General features: G+C 48.7%; 1 protein-coding gene across 2 annotated transcripts; it reads left to right on the forward strand.

Moving 5' to 3' along the window:
• Window positions 1–2,050: 2,050 nt before the first annotated feature.
• Tle7 (TLE family member 7) lies at window positions 2,051–13,777 on the forward strand. Of its 2 annotated transcripts, XM_034522944.2 has the most exons (10): window positions 2,051–2,313; window positions 10,824–10,933; window positions 11,047–11,069; window positions 11,227–11,285; window positions 11,619–11,831; window positions 11,922–12,163; window positions 12,284–12,425; window positions 12,571–12,724; window positions 13,084–13,157; window positions 13,435–13,777. In XM_034522944.2, the coding sequence occupies exons 1-10, from the start codon at window positions 2,146–2,148 to the stop codon at window positions 13,537–13,539; spliced, it is 1,290 nt and encodes a 429-aa protein (XP_034378835.1). In that variant the 5' UTR covers window positions 2,051–2,145; the 3' UTR covers window positions 13,540–13,777. The 2 variants fall into 2 exon arrangements, with proteins under 2 accessions (XP_034378835.1, XP_076771534.1); XM_076915419.1 differs by lacking the exon at window positions 2,051–2,313 and having other exon boundaries at window positions 10,412–10,933.
• Window positions 13,778–15,651: the final 1,874 nt, after the last annotated feature.

Raw genomic sequence — 15,651 nt, forward strand, 5'->3', positions numbered from 1 at the left:
ACCTGCCAGAGTAAGGAATAAAAGCTGAGAGTCCCCTTCAGTCAGAAAAAAAGCTGAGCTGCAAAGAAGGTTCTGAGACCAGACTAGCTGCCTGGAAGAAGCATAAATAAACTAAGCTGTCTGGAAGAGGCTAAGAACAATCGAGGTACCTGGAAAGGACACTCTCCAACCTGTTAAGTTGCTTGCAGGTTGTGCACTGTGCTCCAGGATCCCAGCTTTATGACCCGTGACTGATATCGGGGTGGCCTTTGGTGATGCAGCCGTCTTTGAGTCATTTCTGCTCCTGCAGGTAATCTTTCACCCATATTTCTGTAAATAACCCTAATAAAACTCACCAGTTCACCAAGTTGAACTTTGGTGGTATTCATACTTTGGTCTATTTGGGCCCCCTATCTGGTGTGTTCTGCATCTCCCCCAGGAAACTGTGGGGCAGTTGTGATGGAGGGGGGTGGCTGGGGGGGGGGGAAGCAGGACACGAGCAAGAGTGAGGTCAAGTTATGTCCAAATCCTGAAAATCTCATCGTGAGACTGACAGGAATAAGGATCAAGATCTCCTTGTTCTGGGCCTGCATGCCCTGGGGCACGTAGCCCTATGACCCCCACCTTCACAGCCCTTAAGATAGTCCAGTAGTCTGAGTCTCGTAGCCTGGCAGCCAAATTCCAGGTTTAATTTCCTCTCTCCCTACAACGACTTTTCCAGCAAGCACCTGGAATTTCTCTCCATGCAAAGAAAGCATTCCCCAGCTCCTAGCATGAGCCAATAATGTACACTCACCTCAAAAACCCCTACCCACTCGTCAAAGCTTATATCCCCCTTATTGCCCCGGAATAAAGAGAGCTGCATCACCGAAAACCTCTCAGAGAAGGTTTCTTTTTCCTCCCATCTCCTCCAACCTCCTGGGAACCCACCTACCCCAACAAGCTTTGTTGCTTTCTCTCCGGCCTGATGCTAGACGGTGCCTGGACACCCACCCCCATAGACGGTGCCTGGACACCCACCCCCAAAGGCAGGAACAGAGCTAAGTTCACAGGAAACATTCTGTCTCACAACAAATGGCCAGGGTTTGCTCCACCGGTCTTAGCTGCTGCTGTCTGAAATGAAGAGCCGATCCCACCCCCTACACACACACACACACACACACACACACACACACACACACACACACACACACACACACACCAGCTCTGCTCCCTCAACGAAGTTGTAGTATTGAGGCACAAATCCAGGAGCACTGAAGTCAGAAGGTCTGGTGTTTCAGCTCTGCCACCAGTGGGAACCTGTGTAAACTCTGGCTCTGAGTCTTGGACAATATGAGGAAGTGGCTGATTCAGGGCCTCTGGAAGGCTGTGCTTTGATGGCTACTGGTGTTTTCTCCCTCTCTGTAGGATGGTTACTGTCCAGGACTCATCTCTCTGCTCAGACCCCAAAGACTGGCAGGTGAAGGAATCTATTTGACATCTGCCAAACTTCAAGCCATCGAGCCTCATCACCAGAGAACACCAGACACAGCTGCCCAAGTCTAGTAGACGCCTTAAAGTGTGACAAAAGAGGAGCCTCAAGCCCAAAGACTATTTTTTTCTACACTGTAACATTTCTCACCTGGAGCTCTAGGCCCAGATGGGCGCCTGTTACAATCTTTTTCCTTCGGTCTGGATCAGTACATCTGTCTCAGGAGTAGAGGTTACCCTCCCATCCAAAACCCGTCACCCCCAGAAAACACCTGGTCATACCGGAGTCTGAGAGGGGCTTCTGGGAAGACTCTCTTCGGCCCTCTGCCTCTGAAATCTCCCCATCCTCCAGACCACTTTCCCACTCTTGTCTGTTGTCCTGCCTGACCAGGAACCGAGGAGCACTCCGTTCTATTCCAGAATGCCTGCCGGCCCCTTCCGCTTAGTCAAGAATCGGACAACGGAGACGAGCTGATCTCGGCCTTTTCAGAGATAAGCACGTAGCCATCGGGTTGAGCAAGGTCCCAGTCTCCTTTAGTTCCACACACTACAGCTCAGGAGGAGCATCTACCAGGCCTCCTTGGGGCTTCCCTGCTAAGGCCTGAACCAGTTGGGTAGGCGGGAGTCATCGGCCTACTCTTTCGTCTGCCTCCTTCCTGCTCCAGTTTCATCTACCATAGCAGGGCGGATCTTCAAATGGCTGCCATGTTCTTGAGGTGTGGCTCCCACCCCCTGTCGGTCGCGGAAATCCCACCCACCCTCCGTCCAAGCCCAGCCTCCAGGAAGCCTCCCTCAACTGCACACTGCGCCAAGTGTCTCCTGTGGCGGCCCCCGGGTCCCCCCAGAGACTCGCAGCCAGTCACGGTAAGAGACTAGTCTGTCGCCCCTGTGTGTCCTCCAGTCTTCCCCTCACCCGGGCTGGGGCCCCATTCATTTGTCACCAGGTCGTGGGCCTCCGAGGGCTCCTCCCAGCGCAGGCCCGAGCCTCATGCACCCAGCTGCACAGATCCCGCCATTCTCGGGGGATGGGGGGGGGGGGTTGCTCGTGCAAGGCTGTCTAGGCCTGCAGCTGGCGTCTGGTGCAAGGGGACAGGGACACGAGCACTATATGCGAGTCTGGGGGTGCCCTGCATGAGGAGGAGGGAGGGCAAAGCAGCCATTAGGAGTCCTCTTCCGCTCCTGCTGCCTCCTTGTGGAGCAGCTCGCCTGGTTGCTTCCAGCAAGGCGGGAAACAAATCGTCGCCAAGTCGCCAGTGTGAGGCAACCGGGTCCCCTCGGCCACACGAAGGCTCTTTCTCTGCTCGGAACCTGAGGAGAAGCCCTTCGCCAGCTGCCTCAGATCCAGGACCCCAGAGCAGCTGGGGCCGAGATGCTGGTGGGAAAATGTCCCCAGCGTCTCCTAGGGGAGCCTGAAGAGATGGCGGAGAGCCGAGGGCTGCAGGGGTGGCTGCAGTGCACCCGTTAGCCCACCGCATCCTTTTTAAAGAGGGCTGGCAGTCCAGTGATGAACCAGCTCCCAGTTAGAGGAGCTCACAAGAAGAGATGAGGTGAGGCATGTCGCCTCGAGACCCTGCTAGTGACAATTCAAGGCTTAGCTCAAAGCTCCCTAGGAAGAAAACGGAGATTTCTGGACAGAAACCAGACCGTAGGATTCCGAATGCAAGTGTTCAATCTCGGGGTGGGTAAGGACAGCGCCTTGTGTGAGAGGCGACCTCCACCATCACGCTTGTCTGAAAGGAGACCCGTTAAGGCTTGGAGAGTTGGAGGTTCCCAGTGACATCAAAGGACCAGATGAAAATGGAGGAGAAGAATAGTGAGAAGTGGCCTGGCCCACTATCGTCCTTTCCTCCTGGAGGGACCCTCCTGTACACTGCTCAGAGCAAAAGTCACCTCTCTTTCGAGTCTCCCCCACCCCACCCCCCATTCTGTGACCTCAGCCCACTCTTTACCGCCCTCTGCCATTTGGACTTGGAACTCCAGGTTTTCACACTGTATACGGAAGACAGGAAGTGTTTGGTATCTGTGGATATTATCTTTTATACTGTTTTCATCGACAAATATCTAGGTGACTCAGGGGCACTTTGATGAAAGAGAAGCTCCTGGAGTGGGGGACGGAAGAGGGGTGTGTGTAGGGGGGGTCAATGCTCTGAGCATAGCTCTCTAGTGAGCTACCTAGGAACTGCAAGGGCCTTATGGGTAGAAATTAGATTTGTGCTGCTCCACACCTGTCCACCAGAGAGCACAGCCTCAAATAAAGGTCTGCAGGCCAATGTTCTTGGTTCTGGTACCACCTAGGTGTTGACACACCAGCTGGGGTACACCTTTGCCACCACATACCTCATTTGACTGTGTTCTCTGGGCAAAGGGACAGCTGACCCTAGGGGTGTAAAGGTAAGAAACCACCAGCCAAATTACCTGGAATTCACTGGATGGAGAGGAAAGCGGCTCATGATACTGGGACTTTCAAACTCCTTGTTGCTTTTTTTTTTTTTTTAACCTTGAAAAAAAAATACACAAACAACAACACAAAATCCATCATTTTAACTCGATAAAATGCACAATTCGGTGACGTCACAGCGTTGAGCAACTACCATCATTTTCCAGTTTTAGAACACTTTTTGTCATCACGTGTTATCAGCCTGGACCTCAGCTTCCCCATCTGAAAATGGAGCTGGAATAAAAGGCTTTCCTACGACTGGAGGAGATGTAATCAAACTTCTGTGACTGTAGTAGGAATTGACTTGCTTGTCAATGGATGATGAGGGAAGTGGGCAAGACCCCGAGAGCAGTGAGAGTCATCAGTGGTGCCAGATGGCAAGTAAATAAATGTTCATCTGGGGCTCAGTGATCCTAAGGGGCCTCAGAGAGGCAGAGGCTGGTGTTGGGGAGGTCCCCTGTGGTCATCGAGTGCAGTCTTGAGGCAAGGATTTCTAGACAGGGCAGAGTCTAGAACATAATGCTCTTTCAATTGTCCCAGCTCACTCTTATAAGCTACCTTGTGGGGAAGCTTATGTGTTAGGAAACCGAGGCTTCAGAAGGAGCTAAATCTGCTCACAATCACAAACCCGGAAGTGTTTGTGGGAGGAAGAGGAAGAGGAAGAGAAAGAATTAGGGACATTTGGCTCCAGCAACCTGGATAGGGTGATTTCTGCACACTTGAGCTAAATGATAAATTGCTAAGAACTAAACTGTCAGTAGCTGAGATTATATAGGAAAGGAGGGGGAGTTAGAATACTGAACTGGGACATTTGAACAGAGGACAGCAAGGGGGCGAAGTGTAAACACACACACACACACACACACACACACACACACACACACACACCCCAGCTCGGATATACAGAATGTATAAGGAACTCTTATACCTCAATAAAGCTTTTTCAAATATTTTAAAAAGTCATATGAGAGGGGCGGGGGAGGACTGGAGAGATGGCTCAGTAGTTAAGGACACTGGCTGATCTCTTCCAGAGGACTTAGGCTTGATTCCCGTCATCCACATGGAGGTTCACAAACGTCTAATAATTTCAGTTCCAGAGGATCTGATGCCGTCTTCTGGCCTTTGGGTACTGCAGACATGTGGTGCACAGGAACATATGCAGCCAAAATATCCAAACACATCGCTAAAACTAGCTAACCGGGGTAAGAACTAGACTACCACTCCAGTGGAAATGTCTCAACGAGGCAAAGCTTTACTCTTGATCAAGATGGTGTGCTTGGAAGAGCAGGGACCTTAAGATAGTAAGCACACTTGGTTTTCTATTCTAATCAGGAGTGACTAGGTCTTTTTCCTATTGGCTAGGGTCTGATCTCATAGTATTCTGAGACTGGTTGGTTTTGAACATGCAAAGAAAATGAAGGAGGAGAGGATCAGTTATTTTAGTCTGAGAATGCAGCAGGGTCTTTGTGTAAACAAAGCTTTTTACCAGGTTGAAGTGGGGAATCAAAGTCTTAGAAGGTAGCAGAGATGAAACTTGAATTCCAGTGCTCAGTAGGCAGAGCCAAGTGGATCTCTGAGTGCAAAACCAGCCTGGTCTACTTAGGGAGTTCTGGACCAACCAAGGCTACACAGGGAGACCTTGTCTCACAAGTTGAGAATCATTCAAATGTCTTTCAGTAAGAAAGATAACTATAGCCAGGCATGGTGGGCACCCATCTTCAATCCCAGCACTTAGTATACAGAAGTAAGTGGATCTCTTGAGTTCAAGATCAGGCAGGCCAAACAGGGCTACACAGGGAGACCCATGCTCAAAGAAACAAAATAAGCTGAAAAAAGATTTGAATTCCTTGTCCTAAACACAAGTTTTGTAGTATTTGATAGAAAATGACTCATATTTAATACTTCTTACAACATTAAAAATAGTTACCTGGGCTTGGATTTGTATTCTGGTCTTAGATGAGAATCTGTGGGATTCTATCCCCCCATCACCTATAATTTTTATGGTTCCAAACTAGGTACAAAGCCCAGGCCTGTGTTCCTCACTGTGTGTTCTCTGCAAGAATCAATAAAGAGATAGCCATCAAAAGGTGGATTGTGTCAGGACAGGAATTTACATGAAGTTTCCTCCTGGGTAGTTACACAGCAGGCTGTGATAAACAGTTAACCACTTTGTGGGAAACCCAGTGACCCCTTTGAGAAGTTCTTTCCTCCAAGGGCTGCAGTGACCACAGGCACTGTTTCCCCTTTTATTCGGGAGTTTCTCAAGGACTCCTGGTCTCTGGTCCTTTGGCCTGGACTCCAGTCCTTGGCATAGGCTTGGCTCATAGTTCAAAGGAGCATCAGTGCATCTGTCTGATATACAAGTGACCAGGGAACAGCGCTCCTACATAAGGGTCAAGCATTTGCCAAAGTCCGAGGGTGGGATCATGCTGCTTAGAAAACTGTGGGTCGGGTATGGCAGAAACAGGGAACAAAGAAGAGAGCTGATGTACTTGGATCTTAAATGCCAGGCTTCAAAAGTCTTGGGAGCAAGAAGAGGAGGGAGAGGAAGGGACAGGATTTTGAAGACGAGAGGTAATAGATTTCTAAGCAGCAGCCATTGCAAGATTTTTGCTTCAAAAGAAGAAAGTTAAGGGATGGAAAGGAAACCAGAGTAGAGAGTTTGGTTAGGGGAGAGGACAGGCATGGGGAGATGAGTCTAGGAGTGTCCAGACTCACCAGCAACTGTCCTTCTGTGGGAAGGAACCAGGGGGACAGAAGGGTTGTGTAGAGCTTTTCAAACATGGTGCTCTAACCAATAGCAGCAGTGGCTGCGGCACCTAACATCAGTATGCTCACCACCACATCACCACTGATATCACCATCCCTACCACCACATCACCGAAACCACCACAATAACATTATCACTGTCGTTACCACCACTAATGATGTTGCAATCATTACTATCACTACCACCACCATCACCATTACCACAGTAACATCATCACCATCTACAATCACCACTGCATCACCATCTAAATGGCCACCTCTGCCACACTACCATCATCATCACCCTTCCATCCCCATCACCAACCCCACTTCTATCACTACTCCCATCCCGACATCACCAACCTTCTCCATCATCTCCATCTCGGCAACCCCCAGCACCCCCATCATCACTACCGGTCCAGCCACCCCAACCATTTCTCCTAAGCCATGGTCTTCATCACCAAGCACCCAGTGAGAAGTACAAATTTTCAGCTCTGGACCATTTACATCGGAATTTCTGGGAGGTGGGACTCTCCAGAGGACTCTGAAGGATGCTCAAATTTAAGAATCTCTAGATAAGACAGCCACAGAAATGCAAGGCTTCTCTAGTGGTTAACTTCAGAAACTCTGATAAAAGGTGACAGGTGTAAAGCCAAGTCAGGGAGAAGGATAGGGCCCGGTCCTCTCCTTTCGATAACTCCCTGATGTTGGCTTGCTGAAGATCCACCCGAGGAGCAAAGGGAATTCACCTAGAGGTGGGGTGGCACGTGCCTTTTGATCAAATTCTGGCTTTTATAGGTCAGCTGAAACCCAGAGGCTTATGCCCCTGAAGTTTCTCACTCTATCCACTGCACATATGTGGAGAGATCCCCACCTCATTCTCCACCCAAAGACACAAGAGCTCAGTGCGAGTGTGGCCACACCCTGATATTGACCAGCCATTCAGAATCCAGCACCTGACCTGGTTCTCACCCAGGGCTTCAGTATTTGTTAGGCCGGTGTTTACCACAGGTGCTGGGCAGCCCATCACCCCGACCCGACCCTCCCGGATGTGGAAGGGTGGATCCAGGTCTATCCTGGTCTTTACTCTCCCACTTTCAATCTCTAGGCTTTGACCTGCCTTCTGAGGTGAGTTCCCTGCCAGAGAGTATTTTGAGAGCAGGATTGCTCGCTCTTGGAGAGAAGGGAGGGAAACCTGTGACTTGGCTCCTTTAAAGCCTTGTCTTTTCTATGGTGAAAGCCTAGTTACCTTGAAGTCAGAAGCCCTGGTTAAGTGGTCTCATTTGTCTTTAAGTCTTACTCAACTTCCATAAGAGGACTTGCAAGCAGGGCTTCACCTTTTAGGGATCCTTAAGGTTCAGGAGGCCTGTACCCCTCTGCTTGGTCTCACCAGGGCTGAAACTAGCCATCTCTACCCCACCCCATGTTACTAGTTAAAGAAAGCTTGATGGCTCTCAGAGAAAATATGTTAACTGAACAAAGGATGTAACCAAGAAGCACGAGGACGATGATTTGGGGAATATGAAAAGTCATTTGGCCCCGGCTCAACAGTTTTTAACATGGCCTGAAGCACTCCCCAAGGAAGAAAAAGCAGTATCAGGTCTTGTTGTGACTAACCTCCCTCCCATTCCTTGCTCCCGTTCTCCACTTTCTATATTGGAGATACAGCTATTCTTCTTAATCTCTTGTGCATGTGTGAATGTTTATGAAAATAAATTCTAATTTCCATCCTTTCTTATACAAAGTTAATATATTTTGAGCACCGTTCTGAGATTTGTAAACCGCCCCCTCTAATATTAGACCATGAAATATGTCAGTGAATATGTCTTTGTGTTATTTTTTTTTTAAACTACTGTGTATTATTCCACTGTGTGGATGGGCTATAGCTTACATCACCAATCTTTACCTTTGGTGTTTGCGTTTTGCTCCAACTTATGCATATACCATTCTATCTATCTATCTATCTATCTATCTATCTATCTATCTATCATCTATCTATCATCTCCAATTGTGTCTAAAGGATTGGTTTGTGAAAGTGGGGATGCTAGGTTAGACTAGTTGCCTTGGTTCTTATGGTGGGTACCGCTTCTAGTGGGAGGTAGGAATGGGAGCCAGAGGGAACACAGTGTGAGGCTGTTCTGTGCTTTCTAGCCACTTGACCTGGGGCTTACCTGTTCTACACGTCACTTTATAAATCTGTGAAGTGTGCCCTGGCACTTGGGAGGCTGAGGCAGGAAGATAGTCAGAAGTTTGAGTCCAGCCTGGGCTACAGGATGAGATCTTGTCTCAAAACAATATCTATAAAATGGTTCAGAAAGGCTAGGAGTTTAGCTCAGTGATAGAGTGATTTCCTAGCATGTATGGGGAAAGGCCTTGGGTTTGGTCTGCAGCACCCCCAGACCAACAATCAACCAACCATAAACACAGAGCATTTGATGGCAAGGATCAAATGAGATCTTCTATGTGAAACATTTAGTTTAGGGCCAAATAACTAAGCATTGGGAAGCTACAGGCTTTCTGTTGAAGTTCTGCTAGAGCCTTTTATGATTGAGCCTGGCTGTCAAAACCATTGTTCTGAAGGGAAGATTCCCTCTCCATGGATACACATGTCCCCGAGGTTTCTGTTAGGTTCTCTTAACAGAAAATATAGAGTTTCCAAGGGACATTTCTAGGGTTAGCTGTTAGGTAGGTTGGAGTGGAATCTTTCTAAACAGGGCACTGGCTTGTCTTAAGCTCACTGATTCTCCTGAACAGGCTGCAGTTCAGTAAACTGTCTTCCATGGGTCATTTACGAATAGCCTTTCTACAGTGTTCTGCAGCCTGCAGGGGTGACTCTGTTCCCATCTTAGAATTATCTCAGGGTGCAGCAAAGGTCAATAACTGGCAGGTCAAGTCTTCAACATCTGCATCCTGTTCTCACCAGACAGTGTCTTATATTTGAGTTCATGGTCCCAAGCTCCTCCATGCTGTCTCCTGTGGTGGGTGGGGCACCCCCATGGTCTGCATGTGAATTTCCTGTTTGGGTACATTGGGGATGAGCCACATTTGAAATGGGTATGTCCAAATTAAAGGGTGGGCTTGATTTTTGTCTATGCAGAAACACAGTCCATTTTGGCAAAACTTAGTTGACAGTCAATCTCTTGAGGCTTTACATTAAAAGAGGTGTTCTCAGGACATTTTGAACAGACTTTGCCTCTGCTCCAATTGTGTGTGTGTGTGTGTGTGTGTGTATGTGTGTGTTCCTCTGCATGGATATGTGTGGGCACCTGTGTGAGCATGTATGTGTGGGTCAGAGGTTGATATCCCTTGTCTTCCTCAACTACACACCATCTTTCATGAAACTGCTTTTTTGGGGTAAGTGTATGTATGAGAGTATGGATGTGAGTGCATCCATGCCACAGGGCACACGAGGAGGCTAGAAGGCAGCTTTGCAGAAGCAGGCTCTCTTCCTTCGCCTTATTTCCAGGCAGTGTTTCTCTACGTCTGCTGCAGAGCTGCATCCTCCAGGGCAGCTGGTCTCTGGGCTTCTGAATAATTCTGTTCTCACTTCCCACCTTGTTGTACAAGTGCTGCCGTTATAGCTGTGTGCTACCACATCTGGATATTTACACAGGCTTGAGGACTGAAGTCAGGCCACCTGGCTAGTGGAGGCATCTCCCTGGCCCTTTGCCTTATCCTTATTTCCTTTGAGGCAGAGTCTCTCACTAAACCCGGAGCCTAGTAATTCAGAGTGGCTGACCAACAAGCCCCAGGGATTCTGTCTTCCACCTTCCTGGCACTAGGATGACAGAGACATGCTTGGCTTTTCACATGGCCGCCTGGGAATCTGCACTCAGATTCTCATGCTTGGGCAACAAGTGTTTACCAACGGAACTCCTTTCCCAGCGCTTTTCTGTTCTCTTCCATAGTACAAGAGATCAGGATGACTTGGGAACCCGGGATCTGTTTGCTGGGTCTCTAGAGCCAGATGGTTCATTAACTTGATTGACCCAAGAACATGAGTGAAGAGAAAGAGGACTCATTCAGGACACTCAGAATTTATGATGAAACAGAGGAGATGAAGAAGATGCCAGAAAGCTCTGGTGTTTTTTCTCATCCTGGGCAACAAGAGCAACACCAAGTGGACAGTGCGCAGGGAATGCTCCAGCTGCCCCCATGTCCCTCAATACAGCATGACCCTGTTTGTCAGGAGATGCACAGTATGACCCAGCAGCAGTGGGATCCTCAGGCCCAGGACGCATCTGGGCTCCAGCCCATGTGGTTTTCAGAGGCAGAACCAGAAGGAAGAACCAGCTCAAGGTAAGGCTGCAAAGAACAAGGCTGGGCAGTGATACACTGTCCTGAGTAGAGAGGGCCCGGCACCACATTCTGCACCTCACACCATCTTCCCTGTCTTTTCTTCTCTGTTGTAGCTTTCAACCCGGAGACATGACTGGTAAGTTCTGGCTGTGACAGTGTGGGTGGGCAAGGGGAGTGACCCAAGATGGATCCAAGATGGTGGATGAGGTACCTGGTTTGGTGTTACGAAAGCTTGTGTCTCCGTTGCTGTGATACCCTGTCCATGAGAGGTGGGTGTGGCTGTTTCTCTGCAGGACAGTTCTCTTCTTCATCCTTGCCTAACAGAGAAGTCTGGTCATTCCTCAAAGCCATTGTAAGTACCTTAATATTATGTTTTTAATACCCAGGCATCACCCTTCTTTCCGACACATCCTCTAATGGAGAAGTGGTGTGTGTGTTTGCACACCTCTCATTCCTTTCCCTTAGGTAGTGGTGGCCTAGGATGCCATCTTCTTAATGAGGTTGTCCTCCTTCTTCCATCATTCTGATAAGTAGGCCCTATAGCCCACAGGGTAACTTCTACAGGAGATGTGACTTTGTGGAGTGGGTGTCCTTGAGCCAAACTCTTATGAGAAAGCTTAGGAAGTTGGAGCTGAGGGGCAGAGCAGGCTTCCCCCTCAGTGGACCAGTCCTGTCCTCTCTCCAGCCTCCCATTCCGGATGAGGCAGTGGTCAAGCGGAAGTCCCCACGTGGTTCCTGGAGGGTTGGCACTCTCCGCCATGGGAAGCGAGTCAACGCCATTGCCATCAGCAGTGCTCCCCGCCACGTGTACACGTGTGGCACTGGCTACATCAGGGTGTGGGATGAAGATGCGTTGCATGCCTCAGACAGGGCACCTCAGGCCCAGCTGGACTTTCAGGTGAGGGGTTCTATCAGGTTTAGAGAAGTCAGCCAGGGCCTCTGTCCCCAGCACTGCTGAGCATACTGACAGCATATGCTCTTCCTCTAGGATCCTCGGAATCGTGTCCTTGCATGCAAGCTGTTTCCCGATGAACAGAGTCTCATCACAGGGGGAATGGCCAGGGCTCTGACTCTCTGGGACCTGGCACCCACCCCCCAAATCAGGGCTCAGATGGCCTCCACGGGCTCCATATGCTACTCCTTGGCCCTTTCCTCTGATGCTCACATCTGCTTGGCTTCTTTCAAAGGATTTGTGGAGATTTGGGATGTGCAGAACCAAATCTTGATCAGGTAGGACATCTCTCCAGTTGCCAAGCAGCCTGGAAGGTGCATCTAGGGGCTTCCTAACCCTGTAACTTCTGGGTTGGGGGCCAAAAATTTCTGAAGACCTCCGAGTCATTTTCCCACCAGGAAACACAAAGTCCCTCCCTATGGGTCCCGGTGTGTGGACATCACAGGCTTTAAGTTCTGGACAGGTGGTGAGGACACCACCCTATATTCCTGGGACCTGAGGAGCTACCAGAAACTACAACAACACAACTTGTGCCATGAGGTGCGTGCTTGGTTGTCTTCAGGACCAAATTCGACCCCAGGGTGGGGGCTCGGGTGTGGTCACCTGTTGGCGAATGTGAATTTGAGGCTGGGTCTTTGAGTTGTGGCACTGGCAACCGTGAGTGCTGACCCAAATCTTCCCACAGATCCTAAGCGTCACCCACGACCCCAGTGAGGAATGGGTGCTGGCCGGCTTAAAGATGAGTGACATCGTCATCCTGCATGCTCACCGGGAGGAGAAGTATAAAGCTGTTGTCCAAAGATACACACAACATCACAATCTCAAGTTCGCCTCTTGCGGTGAGTTAGAAGCCAGGTGATGGCCATGGGTCCCTGTCTCCTTTCTTGCTCCCCCCCTTTTCCGTATGCCTTCCTCACAGGGGCTTCCCATATAGAATGAAGCAGGAGGGTACAGGAAGTCAGGCGCTTCAGGAGTTCCGTCTCATGGGCCTCTTGTTCAGTAATAACTCATATGTCTTGCATATAGAAAAGCAGTGGCAGTGGATGCAGGGGTGGCTTGAGCCATGTGTCTGATTCTCAGAGGGCAGGGAAGCTGAGACAGAGAAGATAGTTGCTCTCCCCATAGTCTACTTGAGGACAGCTGGAATTGGAGCAGAGGCTCCGTCTATGAGCCCCGCCCCCATTCTTTCCCTTGCCAGGGACCTATTTTATAGCCACACTGGATGAAATGATTCACTGCTTAGCCGCACCCTCTCTAAGAAGGTTGTTCCAGGTACGGAGTTGGGGAGTTGGGAGGTGGGAGGGGGACTGAAACACTCAGAGCTTGTGGCCCCAGATCTCTACTTGATGGGTTCCAGAAAGAACTAGAAAATACCACTGAGATAGCCTCTTGTCGTGGGCGGGGCTGAGGATGGGTCCTGTGAACCTATGGTCTTTACTTTGAGCTTTGTCCACGACACAGTAAAGCCTTGGGTCTACATAAACCTTGGACCATGAAGTCCTCATGTGTGGCTCAAGCCCCACCCCTCCATGTTGTCCTCTCTTTCTAGGCAGAGGAATGCTATGACATTCTGTGCTGTGACGTGTCCTCTGATAATCGGTATCTGGTCACGGGTTCCAAGGAGAGTGCCACAGTATATCAGCTCTTATATTGAAGGTTGCGGGCTCTGGTCTTGCCAGTGAAGAACCATGAAGATCAGGCCATGTGAGCTCACAGTACCAGACATCTTCCACAACCCTCTACCTGAGCCTTGATGGCTGGCTGGCTGCACTCCCAGGCTTTGGTTATACAGCTTGGGGCTTTTCTTTTTGTTTCATCCCCTACCACTGATTTCTGTGTTTGGCAGGTAACTTTATGAGATATAGCTTTGGAATTAATAAAATAGAGCAAAATTCAGAATACCGTTTGTGTGTTTTAGATAATCAAGTTCTAGTGATGGCTTATTTTTATCTGTGTTTAGCAAGTGGGGGCCTGCCATTCTTCCAGGGCAGGGCCTATTAGTCACTTTTATGTCTCTATGGTAGAATACCTTGACAAAAGGCAACTTAGAGGAGAAAGGGTTTATTTTCGAATTACAGTTCCAGAGGGATAGTCTCTTGTGACAAGGGAGTCATGGTAGCAGAAGTGTGGGGCCAGATGGGTGGGTGGATGGACGGATGGGAAGCTGGGTGATCACATTTCATCCATCTCATGATGATGACAATGATGACGATAATGATGATGATGATGATGATGATGATGACGATGATGATGATGATGACGATGATGATGACGACGACGACGACGACGACGATGATGATGATGACGATGATGGGGGGGAGAAACCCAGTGGCATCCTTCCTACTGTTCTTCTGTAGTGGGAGGGACTGAGGACTGATCCTATGAACCCATCATCTTTACTTTGAGCTTTGTCCATGATGCAGTGAAGCCCCGAGTCTACATAAACCTTGGACCTCTTCCAACACGTGTCTGCCTGCATGCTGCCACGCTTTCTGCAGTGACAATAATGGACTAAGCCTCTGAAACTATAAACATGCCCCTATTAAATGTTTTCCTCTATAAGAATTGCTGTGGTCATGGTGTCTCTTCACAGTAATAGAACTCCAACTAAGATACCATGAAAGACAAATAAACTTGTATTTCCACATCATTAATGGTGAGGTCTGTATGTTACTATAACCCTGGAAAGAGCATGCATTTACTTACAAGGCCAAGTGGTGAATATTTTAGGCCTTGTTATAATTGATGTTGTAACTCTTCAGCTTTGCTGCTGTGGTATGCAGACAGCCTTAGATAAATAGATAAACAAGTGAGTGTGAACTTCATCAATGAAACTTTATAGATAACAAGCAGGGAACTGATTGGCCTTCTGGACATAGTTTATCTGCCCCTATCAATATTCCTTCAAGTAATATAGTCAATTTTTAAAAAATCTATTAAAAAGGTATATAATTAGCTCAGTGTGGTGGTGCCTGCTTTTAATCCCAGGTGAATCTCTAAGTTCAAGACCAGCCTGGTCTACAGAACAAGTTCTAGGGCAACTGGTGAGACACAGAGAAACCTTGTCCTGGAAAAAAACCTACACATGTGAGTGTGCACGCGCGCACGTGCACACACACACACACACACACACACACACACACACACACACACACACACACGAGAGACAGAGAGAGAGACAGAGAGAGAGAGAGAGAGAGAGAGAGAGGAGACGGTGGCAGGGACCGAGGAGAGGTTACCAGTGAAGCTATTCTGTGAGGCTGTGGAATCACAGGCTCTAAAACTAACGTGTTCATCAAAGATGAATGAATAAGCCAACTGTGACGTAACCACACAGGGACACACTATGCTGCATTAAAATGGAAGAGGACTCTTACACATGCCATAGTCTGGATGAATCTCAAGACAGCCGTAAAAGGATAATCACTGTACTGTTCTATTTATGAGGTCTTTAGAGTTGTTGATTCATAGAGACAAACTAGAACGGTCATAATCTGAGGCTAAGGGGAGGGATATTAGAGGGCCTACTTATTGAATGAATTCAGCTGTTTTTTTTAAGACGGGGTCTTATGCAGCCCACACTGGCCTTGAACTCACCAAGACAGTGACTAACATTTTGGAGATAAACAACATTTTGGAGATAAACCACATTTCAAAGTGGCTGCACCATCTTGCCATCCCACAAGCAATGAATGCAGATTCCATTTTCCCCATGTTCTCATTAAAACTTTGTTACTATGCCCCGTGGCAGAGGCTGGCTTGTGTC

The sequence above is a fragment of the Arvicanthis niloticus genome, chromosome 18 (genome assembly GCF_011762505.2).
Source record: "Arvicanthis niloticus isolate mArvNil1 chromosome 18, mArvNil1.pat.X, whole genome shotgun sequence".
In the NCBI taxonomy this organism is placed as follows: domain Eukaryota; kingdom Metazoa; phylum Chordata; class Mammalia; order Rodentia; family Muridae; genus Arvicanthis; species Arvicanthis niloticus.